Below are 23,413 nucleotides of genomic sequence, written 5' to 3'. Positions count from 1 at the left end.
CATACAAGTTTAAAGGACTGCAAAGCCAGTTGATCCCAGCTATCAGAGGAATAGCTAGTCAATTGCCAATGCCAATGGAAACAACTATCAACCATGCTATGACTACATTGCCAAACAATGATCATAAATTACTTGAAATTATAGTTGATACATTGCCAAACAAAAAAAAAATTATTTGGCGCTCATTGGTTAATATGGATAAAGTTCTCAAAGCTTTGGATTGGTTGAAAAACAACAATATCTTGTACAATGACATTAAAATTGATCGAAATGCCAACTTGGATGAAATTGTCACATGCACTGGGCGAAATGAAAGTTTGAAAATGGATCATTTTCTGACTCAGACTGGGGCTCAGATTTCATATGAGCATCACACGCTCATTGAAATGCAACCAATGTTGCCACTTGAAAAGGATTTGACGATTTTCAGGCAAAAAAGAGTTGAAGGAGTATTACTAACTGACAATGACCCATTATTGGAATTGTTTTGTTTTCCTGATTTGTTCACAAGAGGTAGATTTGGAATGTTTTCAAATGAACGTCCATATGGCAAAGTAAAACCATACATGTACATCAGAAATCGATTGAACCATTGTGATCCTAGATTCAGAAGAAACATTCAATATTTGATGTTTTCTACCGATAAAGCTGATAAACCAGCCATTGATGCTGGTATTTATGCTATAATGAAAACAGCAAAAATGCCAAAAATAACAGTTGCTGAACTGAAAAAAAGATTGACAAATAATGATAAGCAACTGGAAGGCAATTTGTCAATGATGATGGTAAATATGCGAGGATCTAAGGAATTTTGGGCTCGAAAATACACAGATTTGCAAGCTTTTGATGAGTGTTATGGAGTACCCACTTTCTTTTTAACACTGTCTTGCAATGAATATATTCTCAAAGATTTGCACGAATTTCTTGAAAAGTTGAATAATACAACTAAAAAATTTGGACAAATAAATAATAATGATATTGTGGCAGTCAGTGAACATTTTTATCATAGATTCACATCATTTTTGAAGATTGTCATACTTGACAAAAACGGCCCTCTGACTGAAGTTGCCCATTATTTTTGGCGATTAGAGTATCAAAACAGAGGAACTCCTCATGTACACATAAAAGTGTACTGCAAAGATGCTCCTATTTTTGATGAGACTGACAAAGATTCACACAAAATAGTCCAAACTTTCATTGAATCTATTATTACTTGTCAACTTCCCAACCATTTTAAATCACCTAAATTAGCCTATTTGGTGAATAAAGTGCAAAGACACACTTGTGGTGGATCATGTTACCGTAAAAAATTTGTCAGAAATAAATTTTACACAATTTGTCGCTATGGATTTCCTAAATCTGCTGGAAATTTCAAATTTAACACAATTGAAGAAAGTGTTAGGTCACATAAATGTGGCAAAAAAATTAAAAAATTGTATAATTTGAATAGAAGCTCACAAGAGCAGTACATTAATGCTTACAACCCAGCTATTTTGATGATGTGGGAGTCTAATATTGACTTGCAGTACATTTCTGACAATTCAATGATTCTGAACCATTACATCACCAGCTATCAGACTAAATATGAAACATCTGAGACTGAAGGTGTGTCGTCATTGGACCAATCAAAATCATTTTATGGTAAATGCAAAAGCGCTGGTCTTTATACATTGTCCAAAAGAGATTCAGGAGCTTATGAAGTTGCTGATAAGCTGTTGGGACATCACTTGTTTGGAGCTTCTGCAACTGTAATGTGGGTCGGTGCTGATATATCTGAATATAGAACCCGCAGATTTTTGCCACAAGAAGAATTGGATCAAATGCAGCCTGGTTCTACAGGTTTGTATTATGGCAATATGGTTGAAACATGGTATCCGAATAGACCTGATTCCATGGAAAATAAAAGTTTGTACTATGTTGCGAGAAACTATGAAAGAACAATGAATGCTTCCACAAATGATGATGAGAAAGTTTCATTGAAGCTGCGAAATAATCATGGCTTTTTAAAAAAAGTGAAAGAAAAAGCTATAAAGACGCCAAATGTGAGATTGACTTCTGAAACAAAAGAACGATATTATCACAATTTGTTGATGCTGTTCAAACCTTGGCGCCAATAAGAAATTGATTTACTTGATGGCTGTAAATCATATGAGCAATCATTTCATCAAAACGCTCCATATTTGTCTGAAATGACAAATTATGAAAGTATTAAAAAAAAAATTAAAGATGCTATTGAAATAAGCAAAAAAATAGAGCAAAAATCTAAAAATTATGAAAATTAAAATAACGCTGATGATGATCAAATTGATTGCGATCCTAATATGGCTAAAGAGGCAGATAAAAATGAAGCTGATTTAAATATGCCTCAAATCAGACATGTCACTGAAGCTCAAGTTTTAGAAAATGAGCAAAAATTGAATTTCATTCAAAAAGAAATTTATAATGAAATTATTTCCAAACTTGAGCAACAAAATCTTCATTGGAATGAGGAAAACCCTATTCACAGGTGCAATTGTGACGATTGTCCACAAATTCTCAAATTTATTAGTGGTTTTGGGGGTGTGGGCAAATCTTTTCTGATCAATGCACTGGCAGATAAAATTACTCTCACATATCCTGCCATCAATGGACCCAGTGTAGTTATTTGTGCTCCTACTGGTGTCAGTGCTTACATTTTGAAAGGATCTACATGCCATAGAGTCTTTCAACTAAATGTGCAGCATGGTTCTACACCTAAATATGAACCATTATCAAAGGATAAAATAAAAAGTTTGAGAACCATGCTTGGATATGTGAGATTATTCATTATTGATGAAATAAGCATGGTTAGTCACTTGCAATTAACATTTATTCACCAACGTTTGCAAGATGTTTTTGGTGATATTAGGAAACAAGTGTATCCATTTGCAAACATGTCAATTGTTGCATTTGGTGATTTATTCCAACTTCCACCTGTTAATGAAAAATCTGTATTTTCCAAAATATCTATTCAAGATGCTAGAAAATCAAATTTGGGAATTGCTGGTATAAATTTGTGGTCATATTTCGATTATGATGAATTGATCATAAATATACGACAAAAAGATGACAATGAAAACTTTGTTAATATTCTTAACAGAATTAGACTTGGGTCACCAACTGATCAGGATATTGAGATCTTGAAAAGGCATCGAATCAATCCTAAACAAAAAGCAAATATTGATCAAGTTACTGATCTTTTGCAAAATTTGCAAAGGAAAATGCATATTATTTGCATTGTACCCACAAATGAATCTGCTGAGGAAGTGAATTATAAAATGTTGAAAAAAAATAATATTCATATCATTGAAATTTCAGCAACTGATTCCAACTTAAGACAAAAAACCGTAACAAAAAAAAAAATCAAAACAGACACCAAAAACTTCTAAACTTAAAAAGATTTCTGACACAGCTGGACTCGAAACTGTGTTTAAAATTGGAATTGGTGCTAGATGCATTTTGCGTCGAAATATTGATATCGAAAAACGACTTTGAAATGGTACAATGGGTACAGTCACTGAAATACAAATGAAAGATGGCAAAGTTGTTGCTGTGACTGTAAAATTTGATCATATGGATCATGCAGTCAATGTTGAATTTGTGCAAGCTGACTATGAACTTTCTCGTGGCCCCTTTGTGACTAGATCTCAAATACCTTTGTCACTCAGCTATGCTTTAACTGTCCAAAAAACCCAAGGTATTTCAGTCGATGGTATCATTGTTGACTTGGGATTTGATGTCTTTTCAGATGGAATGGCCTATGTAGCTTTGTCACGTGCTAGAAAGCTGTGCAATGTCTATTTGATTGACCTTGACCCTCATAAATTGACCATGTGTAACAAAAGTGCATGGACTGAATATAATAGATTGAGGGCCAAAAGAGACAGGGTTGATTTGCCACCGCTTCCTCCTTGTTCTGTTAAGCCTCAAAGTGTGTCATTGTACAAACAGACTTATAAACGAAAAAAACAATCGTTCTAGATCATGATTTGAAGCAAAAACATAATAGTCCAAATAGAGAATGGCTGAAAATAGACAATTCAATTTCTCAAAATAATTTGGACCTCAAATTGATCAATGAAAGAAATGCTTGTTTTGCTAACAGTATTGTTCAGACAATTTATTACCTTCCTTTGTTGTCTAACATCATTAAAAGCATTCCAAACATTGATTTGCCAATTCAGCAATTAAAAAGATTGCTTGTCCCTGGAACTCACAGTGTTGCTGATCTTAGATAATCAATCGGGGGCGTTTTTAATAGTGGCCAACAAGAATGTGCTATTGCATTTTGGGAATCTTTGATAAACAAGTGTCCTGACAGTGCCAAATAATTATTCACTTTTGAAGAAAGTAAAGTGATGAAATGTCTTAGAATACACAAAAAAACTGCCAAAGACTACAAGATAGTGAATGTAATTGCACCTTTAAAGTTGGCTGTGGGTTCCAAACCTTGCAGATTGCTGGGATACCACAGATATTAGTTATTCAACTTCATCCTACTGATGGTCGACAGCAATTTAAAAGTTTGCTCAAAACTGATGCTTCAGTGCTCAAACATTGTATCAAATGTCAGCAAAATACTGAGCATTTGGAAAATGTCACTAGAACGTTTCCTACTGCAATGAAATATTTGTGTGTTCAAATAAATAGATTTATGTTTGAAAATTATAATCCTCGGCGAATTAATGCTGAAATTATGAATTTCAGTACAAAAAAACAAAATATTTTTGGAACAAATTTCAAAGTAAAAACAGCTATTCTGCACACTTTGAATGGAGTCGATTTTGGGCATTATACTTGCATTGTTAGAAATAATAATAAGTGGAATATTGTCAGTGACACTAACTTTTCTAAGAATGTCAATTTTCCTTCCAAAATGTCCAATATTGTTGGCATTTGTTTTGAAAAAATATAAAGGAAGCAAACATTTGATAAAAGCAAGGTCATACATTCAATAGAAATAAATAGTGGTGGTTTTCGCTTCTAAAATTCAACCATCACCTAGGCATGGCATGGGGCTGTAACTGTAACTCTGCAGGCGAACAATAGCACTGTTATGAATCATAACTAAACTGGAGACAAGATTTCTGCTTCAAGAGATAAATGTACTATAAAATTTTAACCGGAAAATTATTTTACTGAAAACTATTGATCAATATTACACTCTAAAAAGGAAGATACTAGAGTTAAAAAAAACAACAATTTTATTTACACTCAAGCAATTCAAAATTTATCTCAAAACTGACTCTTCTATTCGCAAATATTGTCAACAAAATACTGAGCATTTGGAAAAAGCCACTAGAATGTTTTCTACTGCAATGGAATATGTGTGTTTTCAAACAAATAGATTTTTATTTTAAAATTACGATCCTCAATGAATTAATTCCGAAATTATATATTTCAATAAATTTTTTGCAGAAATTTCATTGTAAAACCAGATATTCTTCACTTTTATGAAAGTCGATTTGGGCATTTTACTTGCATTATTTAGAATAATAACAAGTGAAATATTATCAGTGACACCAATATTTCATATAATTTTAATTTTCATTCCAAAATGTCGTCCATCAATATTGGCATTTCTTTTGAAAAATATAAAAGAAACAAATAACTGAGAAAAATCAGACCATATATCCAATCGAAATAGCAAAAACTTGAGTGCTAACCTCCCAATCAGCGTGGTATGGGGCTATAACTGTATCCCTGCAGGCGAACGATAGCACTTTTATGAATCACTTAAATTCAGAATTTAAAAAAAATTTCTGTAAATTTTTTTTTATGTAATACTTTTCCTGTGATCATTAGCATGTTCTATTAATTAATAAATATAATTATATTATTTTTATTGTTGCTTATGTTGTTGATGAATAGAATTTTAAAAAGTTAGGTATTTTCTTGAAAAAGGATTTCGGCCTCAACAGAAAGATGTTCAACAAAATGTTTAACCATAAAATTTACCAAAAACTATTAATATTAAACTATAAAAAGAAAGATACTAGAATTTAAGCAACAAATATTTTATTTCAACTCAATCAGATGTGCCTTATGCGCTAATAAAAATGCAATTGGCATTTTGTTGAACTTTTTAAGATTTTAAATATTTATAAATTTTCTCATTATAAAAAACGATTATTATATTGATTATAATTTTTTGACAGAAGAAATAAAATGAATTGCATACAAAACATTAGAAGACAAATTTTTAAATCATAAGAAAAATCTAAAGTCACTAAATTATCAATAAAGTTTGTCATAATAATACATTTATTAGATTAATTTTAATTCGGAAAGATAGAAGTACAGTTAAAACATCCAGAATCAGCGAATTAATTAAATTTTATCATAACAAAAACGATTGTTTTATTTCAATGCTATTGATAAGAAAACATTTGTTTTACTTGATTAAAATTAATTAAACATAGATTATATCTGTAGTATATACATATTTTTTATAATGAAACAATTTATTAATTTTTGCTGATTTACGATTTTTTCATTGCCGGTTTTTATTTTGCAAATTAAAAATAATCCAATAATCCTTTTTGATAATGAAAAAATGTTCTGACAATTAAGTGATTTTAAATATTTGAATATCTTTTTAAATGAACAATAAATTAAAATCAATTTACTAAATAATCATTTTTTTCAAGATTTATTTACACAATTTACTAATATTTATTGATATAATTGGATAATTTTGCATTGTTCTTCTAATGTTTTATATTCATTTTATTTCTTCTGTCAAAAAATTATAATCAATATAATAATCGTTTTTTATAATGAGAAAATTTATAAATATTTAAAATCTTAAAAAGTTCAACAAAGTGCCAATTGCATTTTTATTAGCGCATAAGGCACATCTGATTGAGTTGAAATAAAATATTTTTTGCCTAAATTCTAGTATCTTTCTTTTTATAGTTTAATATTAATAGTTTTTGGTAAATTTTATGGTTAAACATTTTGTTGAACATCTTTCTGTTGAGGCCGAAATTCTTTTTCAAGAAAATATATATATATATAAGCAGGGGCCTCCAGTGTTGCCTAGTCGTAAAGTACACTTAAATATGTAAATAATGATAAATATGATAAATAGTTAAATTTAATGCGGATTTCGCATTTATTCATCATTATAGAGTCAATTATTTCATAGTGTATTGTACCCAATATATTGTGATGGTTTCAAAAGTAAAATAAATTAAAATGATTTGAGTGCCACCACTTAGAATCGAAACCTAAACCAAAACATATCCAAACATAGCTTCCTGAGTGACACTATATCTAAAAGTTACGCAAAGACTCAAGTTTATTTGTATTCAATGTTGTGACTGTGGAAGGGAGTATGAATTTTATTAAATACAAGTGGCCTTTCATCACAACAATGTTTTTATAGACAAGATGGAAACACGGAGAGTTAACTGATCAAGAGAATTGTATAACTATATAGATATATATGTATATAATAGATAGATAGATATATAGATAGATAGAGCTATAGATAGATAGACAGATATAGCTATAGATATATATATATATATATATATATATGGATAGACAGATAGAACTATAGATAGATAGACAGATAGCGCTATAGATAGATAGATAGATAGATAGATAGATAGACAGACAGATAGAGCTATCGATAGATAGATAGATAGCGCTATAGATAGATAGATAGATAGATAGATAGATAGACAGATAGAGCTATTGATAGATAGATAGATAGGTAGCTAGATATATATAAAGACATGCATATCATCTAGTATATGAGCGAATGCTTTAATGTAGTTTGTCAAGAACAATCCATACGGTCTGATACTCTACTGAAAACTGCCAGAAACTAATATAACTGGCTTGAGTGAAATTATGGGCTTAAAAAGTTTTAATCTATTTCAGTTAATCCCTAATTAGAGGATTTGAAAATGATTAGAAGTTGGACTAATTTTGAGAAATTGCATAATTATGTCTCATTTAGCTCGCATTAAATATTTTGAAAACACATTTTAATGGAAATTTAATGCTCCCCCGGGCAACAACGTTTATACATAAATATAGATGAATATGCATACGTTACGAGAACCGACACAGGTGCCGCATTATTTCACATGTATCACCACAAAGTTGAATGCATTTAAAAAGAACACAATAAAAAGTATAAAGGTATATATGACGATATAGAAACAAACACCTGTTATCTTAATATATATTAAATAGATAGATACATATATATGCATATTAGATGGGTGTATATGCATTAATATATATATATACACATATATATATCCATATATATATATATATATATATATATATATATAACTACCTCATTTACTCACAGAAATTAATATATGAAAGTATAAATTTATGCATGAACTTTAAGTATTTAATTCAGCAGTGCTCAATATGTAGGTAGAGCTAGTTAGTAAGTTATAAAATATATATATGGAGATTAAGCTACACTGAATATTCCGCGTTTCATCCATTCTTCAGCCATATATATTTTATAACTTACTATATATATATATATATATATATATATATATATATATATATATACTCGGGTTTTTTTATATTCAAAAGTAATGGACTAATGAATTCAACGAGGTTGTTAGATAGTGCTCAATAAAAAGAGCTGATAATACTTGTTTATTGTTATATAAACATGCTCACATCCCGCTGCTACAAATAGCCACTTGTTTCAATCAAACAACAGATATCATCAGGCAGCGACTTGACTATTCAAAAGTTCAATGAATGATTATTCATTGAACTTTTGAATAGTCAAGTCGCTGCCTGATGATATCTGTTGTTTGATTGAAACAAGTGGCTATTTGTAGCAGCGGGATGTGAGCATGTTTATATAACAATAAACAAGTATATATATATATATATATATATATATATATATATATATATATATATACTAGCAGGACTTGTTAACTGGCGTTGCGCGTTGGAAGCATGACATATCCAGAACAGTATCGTTAAAGGACTCAGCTCGATAACAAATTAAACTACAGTTGTTGTTGGTGGCCACTGTCGTCTCTGGAAAATAGCGGACACTGGCGGCCGTTGCTCAAATGAAATTATCTGGCTTCCACCGTCGGGCATTATTTTCCAGTAACAGCTAGTGAAAGTCACTGTCTGTGATTGTCAGCACTGGTGGTCACTGGCGATCAGTGTTCGTTTGGAGCGATAACCTCCAGGTACGGCCTATTGTAAAGAAAGAAATTATTAACTCTTAAGATTGAACGAAAACAGAGGTAGATAACTGCCTTCTACAGATGACAGTATATTTCAAGTCGGTTATCGATTTTCTTCTCAGTATACAGCACCTAAGTTTGTTTTTTTTTCTAAAATTAGCTCTAGCACATTTTCTAAATAATAAAATTCTCCACGGAAAGGAAGAGTAAAAAGAAAACAAAACAAATATATTACAAATAAGTGTTTCTGCTAGCCAATAAGATATACGTTGACACCTACCTGTATAATATTATTTTGTATTTTAACTTATTTGAAAGCGTTTAATCAGTTCTAAAAAGAAAGTGTCGACATGATAAATAAGTTTTTATGCCTAGGTAATCGGTCAGTTGAAAAAAACAAAACTTTTATGAAAAATAAACAAACAAAATAAAAAAAAGTAAAAAACGTTGGCAATAAAAATATAAAAAAATAGTGAAAGTTATGAATTTATTAGAGTAAATTGTTACGTTTTTGTTCGTTTTTTTAATTGATTTCTGTTCGCTCTGTTCGCTGGTCATAGGCGAGCAAAACTCACGGAAAAACGTTTATTATGGTGAAGTACCAGCTGATATGTGTAATTAGATTTGTAAAAGTGAAAAAATAAGAAAACATTCGTCATTAAACCCCGACTGGTATAATATTAGTAAACAACTAAAGAAAAGAAAAAAGAAAGAAAGAACAAAAATGTAGAAGACATTTATTATTATATATAATGATACGTAAGTTTTAGTCTTAGCAGAGAAGCTAAACAGTTTAGTAGAAGGGGTGGAACATTTGTTCGCTGTTGTTATATGTTGAAAATTGAGTGTCTATTAACTGAAATTAATGCCGTGCGGATCAATGTTTGTCCTAGCGACGCCATATTGTAATGTTCGCAAGTGAAGTTGATCTGAGTTTCTTGTTCTTCAAATTCTTTATCAACGGTTTCTTAGCTGTTGATCTCGTAAACAGACCAATTTCAGTCAGGCGACTTGATACTGTTTTACAAGACGCTTTGATGTCAGGATAGCCATGAAGTTCACGAGAAATGCTAGCAGCTGTCTGAAACCTATCGTTCAGGGCCATCTTCTTAATCAATCGATATTGTCTAGAAGAAGTTATTCGAGGTCTGCCATTTTCCTTCGGTGGTAGAATTTTCCCAGTATTCTTGAAATCCTTTATAACTCTCCCAAGGGCATTTTCCGACAGCTTCAAGTCATCAGCTCTCTTTGGTATTGAATGGTTTTCCCCATGAAGTGTAATAATTGGTCTTTTGATGGAAGCATCAATTTTAGGTGTCATAAGGATGGTGGAACCGGCTGCAATGACTACAAAGTGACGTAATTGACTTATTCGTCATTTTAGAACTTCAAAAAGTGGAAAAAACGAACTACCAAGTCAACAATGAATTATGTTCTTTGCTTTATCCCACGGTTTTAGCCACTTAAAAAAAAAATTAAAATGCTCATAACTTTTCCCCTATCCTTTATTATGAAGTGTAATTAATACAGTATATCACCATAAGATATATGTTAAATGTGAGCAAGTTTAGTTGTAATCCCCCCGCGAATGTTCTGCAGAAATTGAAAAGAAAACTAAACTGTCCCAGATTTTTGGCTGCTAGTGTATATATATATATATATATATATATATATATATATATATATATATATATATATATATATATATATATACGCTTAAATATGATATTTTGATTAATGCAGAGTTCGTATTTATTAATATATTATATTGAACGCAATATATAGAGATGCATTAAAAGTTAAAAGAAAAAAAGGGCTCGTGCGCCACCACCGAGAATCGAAACTAAAACGGTCAGTTTACGATTTACTTTTTCCTTTGACGTTAATGCTCGACCTATGAAAACATATTTGCTGCAAAGCTAAAAATTAAAACATGAACCAATAGCTACCATGTTACGCATGCATATTCGTAATGCTGTTGTTCGACCTTCACCTGGCAAATTCCATTTTTGTTTAAATTTTTACACTTTTGCACCGATTTTCCACAACTAAAACTCAAATATAAAGTTTCGCATGGGTTCGAATACCCTATATATAAAGTTTTATGTCTGTTGACTGACAGAAACCTGACAGAAGAGTTTTGTAGGCTATTTTTTAAAACAAATATGTATACGCATAATTATACATATATAGAAAGAGGTTTCGGTTTACCTTTTACGCAAATATTACGCAACTATAAATCATGTAAACTATCTGCATAAATATAATTTCACGTAATTGTTATTTAATGAAGAATCACTCCATAATAAAACCGAAAAAAAATCTAATATGAAATAATTAAAATGAATGTTTAAAAGAATATGCTAATTTGCTAGACCTTTTGAAGATGAATGTAAGTTAAAGTTATATTTTCTTTAAAATAAATAAATATAAAAGCGATTTTAATATGAATATAAATACACAAAAAAAACCAACAATTTTATAAATTAGTCCTCGCACGAAAGCGCAGGACACAATTTTTTTTAAAATAATAATAATAATAATAATAATAATAATAATAATAATAATAATAGAATAACAATAACAAAGTCTTATGCTAGCGAGGACTACTATTGAGCTTAACACGTTATACTCTCCTTTTGAAATTTTCATCTCTATTTTTTTCGTTATCTACTGAATATTTTTGATGAAACCTATATGGAATATGTTCCTTATTAAATTGTAAAGATTTTCTATTCTGAAAGAAGTTTTAAAAAAATGAATCTAAAAAAGTTATTTTAAAGTTTTTGTTAAAAAAAAAAACAGATTTTCTTATTATTCAGACATCTATGACAAAGAGAGAGAGTTGCAAAAAAGAGGTGTGGAGTGAGGAGAATTACAACCTGAAACAGAGAGAATGTTCAGACCTGTAATAATACAAAGAGGGGGTTGCAAAAATGAATTGTGGAGAAATACAATCTGAAATAGAGACTAGGAAAGGTTTTTAAATTCAAATTAATAAATTAAATAAAATATAATCTTAAAAAGATAGGATACAAGTTAGAAAAGCATTTCATCCAAGGCATGAAAATTGTTAAAGAAAATGTTTTTACTATAGGCATTAAATTTGCATACCTTACTTTGTAAAATTTATAAAAGTACACTTTAAAGATGAATACATTTCAAATTGAATCTTGTACCTTTATTTATAAAGCCTATAGTAAAACCATTTTGTTTAACAATTTTCATGCTTTGGATGAAATGCTTTTCTAACTTGTATATATATGTGTATGTACGAGTACCATTCCAAAAATAATGCATACTATTTTTTACAGAATATGTTGAAATGCTGCAAAGACTAGAGTGGTGCGATTAAAACGAGCGACATTTTGTACTCCAAAATTTGATTTTCTTCATAGTCACCATTAAACACAATGCAATTTTTCTAGCGATAGGTTTATCATTGTGATCTTCTAACTTTGCTGGTTTCACTTGTGCGTCCATGACAGTGGTTGCTTTCTCACAGTCTCATATCGTCGATATCTGGAAAAGAAAGCTGAAAATTTCAGGTCATAGTTACATTGGTTTAGTCATCATAACATTGAAATTTGCAGTTCCCTTTGGATCCATTTGGGCAGAATAAAAAAGGAGGCCTTACTTTTAAAAACCCGCCGCCTATAATATAGATCTCACCTGTCTGTTAACATGTATGTAAGGACGTATGCATGTTTGCTTGTATGTCTGCCTAAAACTTTCGACAGAGGCGACGAATTTTCACGAGATTGGTATCATTTAAAGCTCGACCCTCTGGACGACGAATATCGAAAAATGGGCGAAAACATTAATTTCTTCATCCTAAACTGGGCACTTTTCCACAGGGAAGGGTCGTTTTTTTTCGCAGATACATTGACTAGCCTTAATTTAAACCTTTCGGTTTGGCGATGAGCACAAAATCAAAGACATTACTTTTTTCCCACGTTCTTCCCACCCCCCTTCGCGGTATGGGTTCAAGCCTGCCTGCCTACTACCATTTTTCTCTCTCTTTTTTTTCTTTAGCACACACCTCCAAACACCCGGGAACGCCGGGCCCCCAGGCTAATATATATATATATTTGTGTGGGTATGTGTGTATACAGGGAGAGAAAGGGAGAAAGAGAGGGGAAGAAGGAGAGTGAGAGGAGCTCAACAACTTATAAGTCATTAATTACATGAGCTAGGAATAGAATATTGGCTTAAATTAATGAAGATCTATGTTAATAAGCGCTCAAATATGACACGCCACGGACGCCGTAATATCTGTTTATTTATAAAATACACGCCGGATTACAGTTTCCCTGTCTCTTTCTTCTTTTTTTATCTTTCTTTTTTTATTTTTTCAGCTCTTATTTCTTACTATTTTGATTTTCTTTCTTTCCCGATCTTCTCTTTCTGTTTTTTTTTTCCTTTTTTTTTCCCTGTCCTTTCCTACTGCCTCTGTGCGTTTGTGTCTTATTGCTTTAAATGATATATTAACTACTTTTATACAGTGTCCAATCGATGATGGGGACTATTTCGAGAGTGTTTGCTTTTAATTAGTATTTTAAAGAAATAATCTATCACTCTAGTTCCAATTAGCTTACCGAAGTTAAACGTTTACTCTAACCAGTTTCAGATGAGATTTGGGGAAACCAAGAACTGTATTTGGAATGATAGCGCCCGTTTTCTGCAAGATAAAAAGTGTGAGGATCCACCTATCTGAATTGTCATAAACCGCTTTCATAAGTAACCAAACTTTGCCTATGCCAGTCTACATTTTTACTCCTTGCATACTATTTTCCATCATTCTATCATTCAGTTTATAATTTATCCATCACAGTAAGCATACCATTGAGTGAATTTCCGTATTCATAAAGATGCCACATTAGAAACAACAGCAAAGAAACACAAAACTTCAATATAACTTGCTAAACCACATATGCAACATGCAACAAACTAATGGGCGCACTTTGTGTTCTCAAGTGTGTCTCGTATCTTTCAGAATTATCGACGTGGTGAATTGATTAATTAGTGAATATGTGGGAGATTCTATTTGTCAATGCTTAAATAAAATTGTCAAAAATAAATCCATAAATAAAGGGTTTTCCGAGTTCATTCTGGAAGCATACGCACACAATTATGTCTCCTTTAAATCTAATGAATGCGAGAAAGCGTTCAAAACCTGCGACCTAATGCAATATCACAATCATCCTGCGGCCTCAGCCAAGATAGAACTCACTACACCCTTCTCTCATTGCACCCAAAAGATCTTCCTTGGAGATAAAAGTATCTCGTTTATCCTATATTTCGTGATCGATTGTGAGATGATGGTTGCCTCCACAGAACGTTTAAAACAAGTTCATCTGTGTCACGTGGACAATACCCAGAAAACTGAACACGTCTCTTGCAAACTGATGTTCATACTCTCGGTAAGTCTCCATTTATCATTTGTAAAGTGAGGTGATTTCGTAACACTGATGCATGCATGCAAAACAGGATTGTGGTATCGAAAGTGCTCGACTGAGCTCACACCTCTGGGTGCTCTTTTAAAGACATATAGAGAAATAAAACATTTTATCACGAATGCAAATGTGTTTCATTATGACTTTATGCCTAACTTTTGTTTTAATACCCATAAATAGAGCTTATCACCCAAAATGTCCCATCTGTGGCCACATTACTATGGTATTGCTTTCCTGTAGGCATTTTCACCGAATGTCAAATAATACTTGCCATAAACGGTATTCATAAGAATTTATGTCTATCTTTGAAAATCTAAGAGTTAATTAGGAGCTTCTTTATTATACAAACGATTGGTGCCAACGTAATTGCCATGTCGCAAATAGTAACATATCCAAACATTTTCGGAACCAAGTAGAAAAATACTTATTGATGAAAAATTGTTTTCGATAAAGATTTTATAGGGAATAAATTGTGCACAACGTTTTGAATTACGTTCGCCATGTGAAGTAAACAACAGAATTTATTGATTTCCCTCTGCCAATTTATCTCATTTTTAATAAGCGAGAGTGATTTCGCTTTTTTTTTTTAACAAATTTCTTTTTTCACTAATAATTATTTCTTTACTTTATCTAATTTTTGGATGTATTACTATTTGGGACCTGACAATTACGTAGATACCAGATGTGTCAGTTGAAATTCAATATTTCTTTCGTTTGTATGATATAGAAGTTCTGTTAATTAAATTTAAAACAAAAAAATATAGCAAAGAAACATGTTTGCCATAAATTTTTGTTTGAAATTTTCCAGGATAAAAATTATTGTAATTTATTCAGTTTTATTTATCATCCATATTTTTGTTTTATTATTATCTCAATAGGTCCTAATATAAATAAAATAACTTCTAACCCTCTGTCTGTCTGCCTCTCTCTCTCTCTCTCTCTCTCTCTCTCTCTCTGTATATATATATATATATATATATATATATATATATATACTTCGAAAATTTAGATGGAACACACTTCATTCCAATGAAAAAGTGTATGGCAAAACTTTTTATGGATAGGTTGCCGGAATGATGCTGACACTTACTGCAATGATCAGGAAGAAGTATCTGTTCTTGCTCCTAGTCGGAGGAGCAGAGATATTTTTTGAATGTAAGAATTTTTATTTTTGTATTATTCAGAATGCACCTTTTTTTAGGGTGATGGATAACCATCATATTATGAAACAATCTGCTGTCTAGTTTACCCTTGTGCGGAGGTAAGTAAATAAAAAAAAACAATAAGTTATTGCTTCTCTGTCTTTTCTATACGTACTATTATGACGTGTGTTCTTCAGGATTTCTGATCTATTCCCTGTTTCAATCGTTCAAGTTCGTTTCACCCGTTATGCTGGCGTTCGTCAATTTCCTGTTTTGCTACCTCATTGCAATACAACTTGCTATGCCAGAAGCTTCTCTTCAAGAACTGCAAACTGTGAAACTTTTTTAATCCTGACTATTTTCCTCCTACCTATAACCTTGGTCTTTCTCCTGTCTTTTCGTTAATCATTTTCATCGTTTTCAGCTCTTTACATAAAGCAAAACATATTCTTAAATAATACGACACAACTATTTATGGCAGCTCTCCGAAAAGCATTGATAATCAAGGCCTTCTTGACTACTTTCTCCCGTACTTAGAGCGTGTGGTGCAATGAGAAAAGAGATTCTTTTAACATCTCTAAGACGAAGCTTCTTCTTTTTCATCATCAAAGCTCAGATCCTCATTTTTCTCTAGCCAAAATGTATGGCGCTTTCTCTTTAAGCTTCTAAGGTTGTTTTTTTACTACAAATCTGAAGAAGACGTAAATCAAATCGGTTACTAAGGTTACTGCATAAATGATGGAAACATTCTACCACTCCAGATACGTCCAAAGATGGAGTACTACTGTCATATTTTGGAAGTTGTGGCTCGACGTTTCCTTTCTGAGCAGTATACGAAAGCGACTTTGTAATTAAGTGGGTATGATTTATTCTCGTATTTACCGATTTCTATAACATGTCAAAGGTGTATCTCTTCTCCTCTCGTTCACTTTTTCTATTGCATCTCGATAAACTGAATTCCAATCTGAAGTCGACCCTGTTAGAAATTTATAGCAAGAACTTTCCCTTCTTTCTCTCTTTATCAAAAACCAAGCGAAAATTCCATGTACAAAGTTTCTTTTCAAAAACATTTATTCTCTGGAAAAGACCACTTTTTAACCGACTACAGCATGGTAGTATTCAAGTCTAATGTAACGAAAAACAAGAAACAAACCAAAACACAAAGATGCGCTGTCATCTTAAAAATTCTATTCATATTAAGTGATCTTCTGGCCATTTCATTTATTGTTTCTGGTCATTTTGCTTTATCGAGCATAGTTTTATTTACATTCTTTTTAACCCTTATACTCGAGTTGTCCCCAAGCCTTGATAAACAGTGACTCACTAGTAAATAAAAGGAAACAATATAGCTGCATACGTTTGTTTTGAACGACTCCTAGAATAAGCATAAATAGTTTATTGAGTTGATCATCGTCGACTTTGTATAAAATACAGCCACGCGCACTTAGCCACCGAACAGTACAGTTGAGCGTCGCACAGTTACCACCCACCGCATACCCGTTCACCATTGACCCGGCACACTGCTTACAATCCCAAGAGAGTATTATTATATCGTTATTAATTATGAAGGATAATTCGAACATTGCATTACACACATATCGATCAAGTCTAAATCAAGGCTGGCAATGTCGCCAGGCTGGCTGTCAGTCGATATTTAGGTTAATGGGGTGGGCAACACTGCTTTGAGCAAAAGGTTCGGGTAAAGAATGGGGGGGGCGATGAAGCAAGTGACTGTGATCGAGGGAGGGGTGGCAGGGGATAATTTTTACCAATTCCTGGAAAATGTTAATTCACATAAACCGCTTATATTATTAATAAGAGCACAATTCTGAAATGTCGGTATTTCATGTTTTTTTTTGTTTGTTATGTACGTGTCAGTCAGATTAGATAACGGCTTAAGAGACTTAATTTTACTTGGTATTATTTACTAATAACTATAACTGGTTTATTTGTGGCAGATAATAGAGTTGCGCAAGGTTGTGTGTAAATTTATGTGTATATATACATGTATATATATATATGTGTGTGTATATGTACGTATGTTTGTGTGCGTACGTTTACTGGTGTGTGTGTAAAAGAGAGAAGCTTGAGATAAGTAGGTTAAATACACAATTATGTAAATACATATATTTACATATGAAAAATGAGTGCATACTATGATAACAGTAGATAAGAATAGGTTAGGATAAAGATTCTGTGTGTGTAATATATGTATATATATATATATATATATATATATATATAAACATATTACATTTGAATATATATATATATATATATATATATATATATATGAACGTATTACATTACACACACACACACACACACACATATATATATATATATATATATATATATATATATTCCACAACCCATATATAACAAAGTTGTATTTTCTTTTTAAATAAATACAAAAAAGTCTTTTTCACATGCATATCAATAAATAAAAAACACAATTTTACAGAATACATACATATATATATATATATATATATATATATATATATACACTTCTGTAAAATTGTGTTTTTTATTTTATATATATATATGCATATGTATATATATATATATATATATATATATATATATATATATATAAGATGAGAATAATGGAAATATTATTCTGATGAAATAGAGAAATAAAACGGGTCAAACTAAGTTATATGTTCATCAACGCTTCGTCTAAATTTCATTCATCTAGAGAAGTCTCGCAGTAAAGAAAAAACGTAGATGAACACATAACTTAGTTTGTTCTTTTGTATTTCTCTTTTTCCTTCTTTCTCTCTCTCTTTCTCTCACTCTCTCCCTCTGTCTCTCTCTCTATTTATATATATACATACATATATATATATATATATATATATATATATATATATATATATATATATATATACATGAAGAAGGCCAGAGGAATAAGTGGCCGACATGTTGTAAAATAACTAATAGAATAGAATAGTTTGCAAATAAATAACTTACTAAAAGTGTTCAATACTTATTTAATCTTCCTTTAATATATATATATATATATATATATATATATATATATATATAGAGAGAGAGAGAGAGAGAGAGAGAGAGAAAGAGAGAGAGAGCGAGAGAGATAGATATAGTTATAGATAAACATATAGATATAGATAAATAGATCCTATATATAGAAAAGGTTTTTTAAGGAATTGCCAGTTGAACCCTCTTTATAGAATTAAGAAAACGGCCACCTTTAATGAAAATTAATAAGTCTCAGTATCGGTTGCTGAATACTCACGAAGGGTTTACTCTACATGTTCGCTGATTTGGCATTTATAGACATTTAATTCCCTTCATTTTTTTTTATTAATTGACGTTAGTTTTAAGGTAGGAAGTTAAGGGTGTCTCTCTGATTAGGTTTTCATCTTCTGACCAGCAGTAATTATCACTTTCTATTGTGATGATTACACAAGCAAGAAACACTCATGTCTCTAAGTTTAAAAACATTTGTTGCTATTTATTTTAAACAACATGATATATTAATATATCATTTAATGTGTTTACATTACATTATACGGGGCGATATAACAATTTTGTAATCGATTTCCATATACAATTTCTCTTTTCACAATTTGCTACTAAACCTAATTCAAATGAGTAAAGTAATGCTTTATTTTGAGTGGTAACCATTATTTTTTACTACATAATTCACGGCCTGTTGCTGTATCATTGCTAAGGACGACATGGAAGAATAGCTTCACCGATAATAGATAAATTAAAATAACTGTTTCGATTATCGGTAATTATCGGCGGTATTCTGAGACAAAACTTAACTAAGATCACTCACAGATTTATCGCTTAAATTTCTGTAAACTTTAAGGAAAATCTGTTCAGTCGTTTTAGAGTCTATACGGAATAGACGCACACAAACACACAAATTTACATATATATATATATATATATATATATATATATATATATATATAGCGTGTGTGTGTGTGTGTGTGTGTGTGTGTGTGTGTTTACTGTGACATCACAGAAGCGGACGGTCATACGTTACATCATACATGACGTTATAGAGATTACGTTATGCATGACCTCATGTATGGAGACAAAAAATTAAATTCGCCGGGCGACGCCGGGCAGCCTTATATATATATATATATATATATATATATATATATATATATATATATATATATATATATATATATATATATATATAATTTAGGCTAAATCCAAAGTTTTTTCAGCACACATTATTCTCCTTTTATGGACTTCTCTTTGTCACACACCCTCCTCACTTGCCTCTCTATATTTTCTCACTACCCACTTTTCCTTCTCTCCATTACTTCCCTCCCGCCTCTCACTGTCGCTCTTTCATGGAATTTTTCAATGCATAAGTTTTGATATTAGAATAATCGAACACATCGTAATTCTTTGAAACGAGTTTCGGAAAATGACTCGATCAATGCATCGATCAACGTAGATAGCAAATAGAAGTAAGGAAAATCATCAACAACTATCGATTTACTTAAGAACCGTTTATTTATTTTTTTCAATGTATAAAAAGTCGTGTTAAAGAAATGTATAGGATAGCTTTATTTTCCTTCTTTCGACTGGAGTTCGAACCCCGACTCAGAAGATAATGAGGATGTCGATGGAAGATGTAAGTGATGATTTTAATCATTTCAAACATTTACTTTTTCAGACACAGACGTCATCTTGTTAACGAATCGGGCTTACAGCATTTGACACTGTTTATCATCGTGATTCTGCTTCACTCTCATCAATGTAACAGACCGAGGACGCACGTATGGCGGCTGCATGCATATGCCAAATCATGTGCAAAGTGATGTCACGGCGAAGAATAAACAAATATATAAAATGAAGAACGAGTGCAGACATAGGGGAGGACATTCGAAAAGATCAAGATTACGTTGGAGACGTGGGTGATCTCACAGCCGTAATGAGAAGTCACGTGTGGCAGGAGAATTACGAATAAAGATCGTTTCTTAAAATCTTAAACAGCGACTTTTAAAAAATTTCTTTTCTACTCCGTTCTTATGTTCGTTGCGACCGAGTATACAATGTATTGGGTATTTAAGATCTACATGTTAACACGTGTGATGTCGTGTATTACGTTACAATCAACATCCAGATGAAAGACAATATTTATATATTAACTAGCAAAAGTACCAGTCGCTGACTGGGTTCAAAAACGGCCTACAGAAAATGGACTCTGATTTATGAAAGTATGATAGGTTATGAAAAGGAAGGGTTGTAAAGAGATAGGTTCGAATTTGTGGGTAGCAAAACCAAAGCAAAATATGATGAAAGTAAAAATAAAATAAATAACCCCCATAATTTATTATACCATACCTGTTTACACTCAAACACTTATCACAATATTCTGTGGATCTATATTAAAAAACCTTGTTAAAGTTTGTGACATATTTCCATTCTATGGAGATCAGGAGCGAACGAACATCCCATAATTTTATTATACCATATTTCTTCAAACTGAAACATAATTATCAAAGTATACTTACGTAGATAGATGTGAAAAGTCTTTATTAAAGTTTGTCCCTATTTCCATTCCATGGAGGCCAGGCGCGAACGCAGACCCCACAATTGTATTATACCATCCCTATTTAAGTTAGCACATACTTATCAAATTATTCTTATGAACATCTATATCAAAAACACTTGTAAACGTTTTTTTTTTTTTTTAAATTTTTTTTATTTTTATAGTTTGTGGACCAGGCGTGAACGCAGACCCCAAAATTTTAATGACCCACCGTTCTTCCAGATCAAACATACCCATCTCTGTGTCTCGATACATCTTCTATCATTATATGTAATCAGTTTTTTTTAAATAGTCAACCATATAGGAGCCTGTTCGTGACCAGACACTCACACACACACACACACACACACACACACACACACACACACACACACACACACACACACACACATTCCGCTTTATATCACTAAACTAGCATGTCAGCCCGGCGTTGCCCGGGTGTTTATAGATGTATGTTGAGCAAAAAAAAAATCGGCAAATTTTTTAAAAAATTTGACCCTTGTTATGACCCCTTAACAATTATTGTTTTGGGCTCGAATCGTGTTTATAAGTTAGATCCATGTCAACGGAACCTATATCTAAAATTTCAAGTGTTTCGACCCAAAATTGGCGGAGGAGTTTGGTAGAGTTCTCAAAGGTCAAACGTTGAACTGTAACCCTGTAACAGCCAAATTTGTGACCGAACACCGACCACAAAGATTTTCCCAAATCTCAGTACCCTGTATTTCAAATTTCGAGTCTGTAGACTGAAAATTGACAGAGATATTTTGTAGGGAAATGTACACAGATAGACAGGCACACACACACACACACACAGATATCGTCACTTTTGTAGATATACTAGCCTGGGTACCCGGCGTTGCCCAGGTATTTGGAGATGTATGTTGAGCAAAAATTTTAAAAAGTGGTCAATTTTTTAAACTTTTACCCCTATTATGAGCCCTTAAACGTTATTGTTTTAGGCTCAAATTAAGTTATTAAGTTAGATCCACGTCCAAAGAACCAATATCTAAAATTTCAAGTGTTTAGACCCAACATTGTCGGAGGAGTTTGGTAGAGTTCTGAAAGCTCAAATCATTGAACTTTGACCCCTTAATCGCCAAATTAAGGTCCAAATCCGGTCACATCCATTTTCCCAAATCGCAGTACCCTGTATATCAAATTTCGAGTCTGTAGACTACACATTGACATAGTTATTGGGTATGGAAATGTACACAGACACACACACAGACAAACACTTTCACTTTTATAGATATATAGATTAATGTTTTTATTATCAATTCTCAAATTTTTGTATACCGTATATATCGGCGCATAAGACGACTGTCAGAGAAGACAAGGTACATAATTGCAGCAGATTTTCATAAATTTGTTATATATCAGTTGCATAAGCCGACTGCTAAATACGCAACCATATTTGTTTAGTCTAGGCTAGAGATTGCAACACCCCGTATCTTATGAAATATTAGTTTTTTAAAGATGAATTTTTACTGTGAGCATCGTCTTATACGCCGAAATATACGGTATTTAACTTTAAAAAAGTATTGTAGAATGTTAATATTTCTATCGTGCATAATTTTACGATACTGGATTTCCTTATTGGATTGATTTGTTTTGTATTTTCTTTAATATTTTAGTTTCAAGATGCAACACTTTTACAAATAGACGCCACTGCGCAACATTTCATTTTTTTTTTTACTTTTTGAATGTTGTCTAAATTTCTTTAACTGATTTAAGGTATTGTTGTTGTGCTGAATTAGAAAATGGCATTTGTTTAGGATTTTGTGCTATATAAATTTTGTGCTATATAAATTTTGTGCTATATAAATTTTGTGCTATATAAATTTTGTGCTATATAAATTTACAAAATTAGATCTTGTGACAAAATCGTTTACATTTTTGCGGATTTTGTGCTATATAAATTTTGTGCTATATAAATTTACAAAATTAGATCTTGTGACAAAATCGTTTACATTTTTGCGGCATTATCAGCTATATTTTTGTCAACACATATCATCGTAAATGTATTTTTTAAAGTGGAAA

The 23,413-nt window shown here is 31.6% G+C and overlaps 1 protein-coding gene across 1 annotated transcript; it reads right to left on the bottom strand.

Annotated features, from left to right (window-relative positions):
* Positions 1-10,107: 10,107 nt before the first annotated feature.
* Positions 10,108-10,539, bottom strand: LOC145259624 (uncharacterized). The gene has a single exon (XM_080117280.1). It carries the CDS (start codon positions 10,537-10,539, stop codon positions 10,108-10,110), a length of 432 nt encoding a protein of 143 aa, XP_079973406.1.
* Positions 10,540-23,413: the final 12,874 nt, after the last annotated feature.

The sequence above is a fragment of the Euprymna scolopes genome, chromosome 35, assembly GCF_053919585.1.
Source record: "Euprymna scolopes isolate OS-2025 chromosome 35, ASM5391958v1, whole genome shotgun sequence".
Taxonomy (NCBI): domain Eukaryota; kingdom Metazoa; phylum Mollusca; class Cephalopoda; order Sepiida; family Sepiolidae; genus Euprymna; species Euprymna scolopes.
This window is presented reverse-complemented; position numbering and strand designations above follow the sequence as displayed.

Bases quoted from the DNA above. Each gene is read 5' to 3' on its own strand.
- LOC145259624 (XM_080117280.1), bottom strand. From the start codon at position 10,539: ATGACACCTAAAATTGATGCTTCCATCAAAAGACCAATTATTACACTT.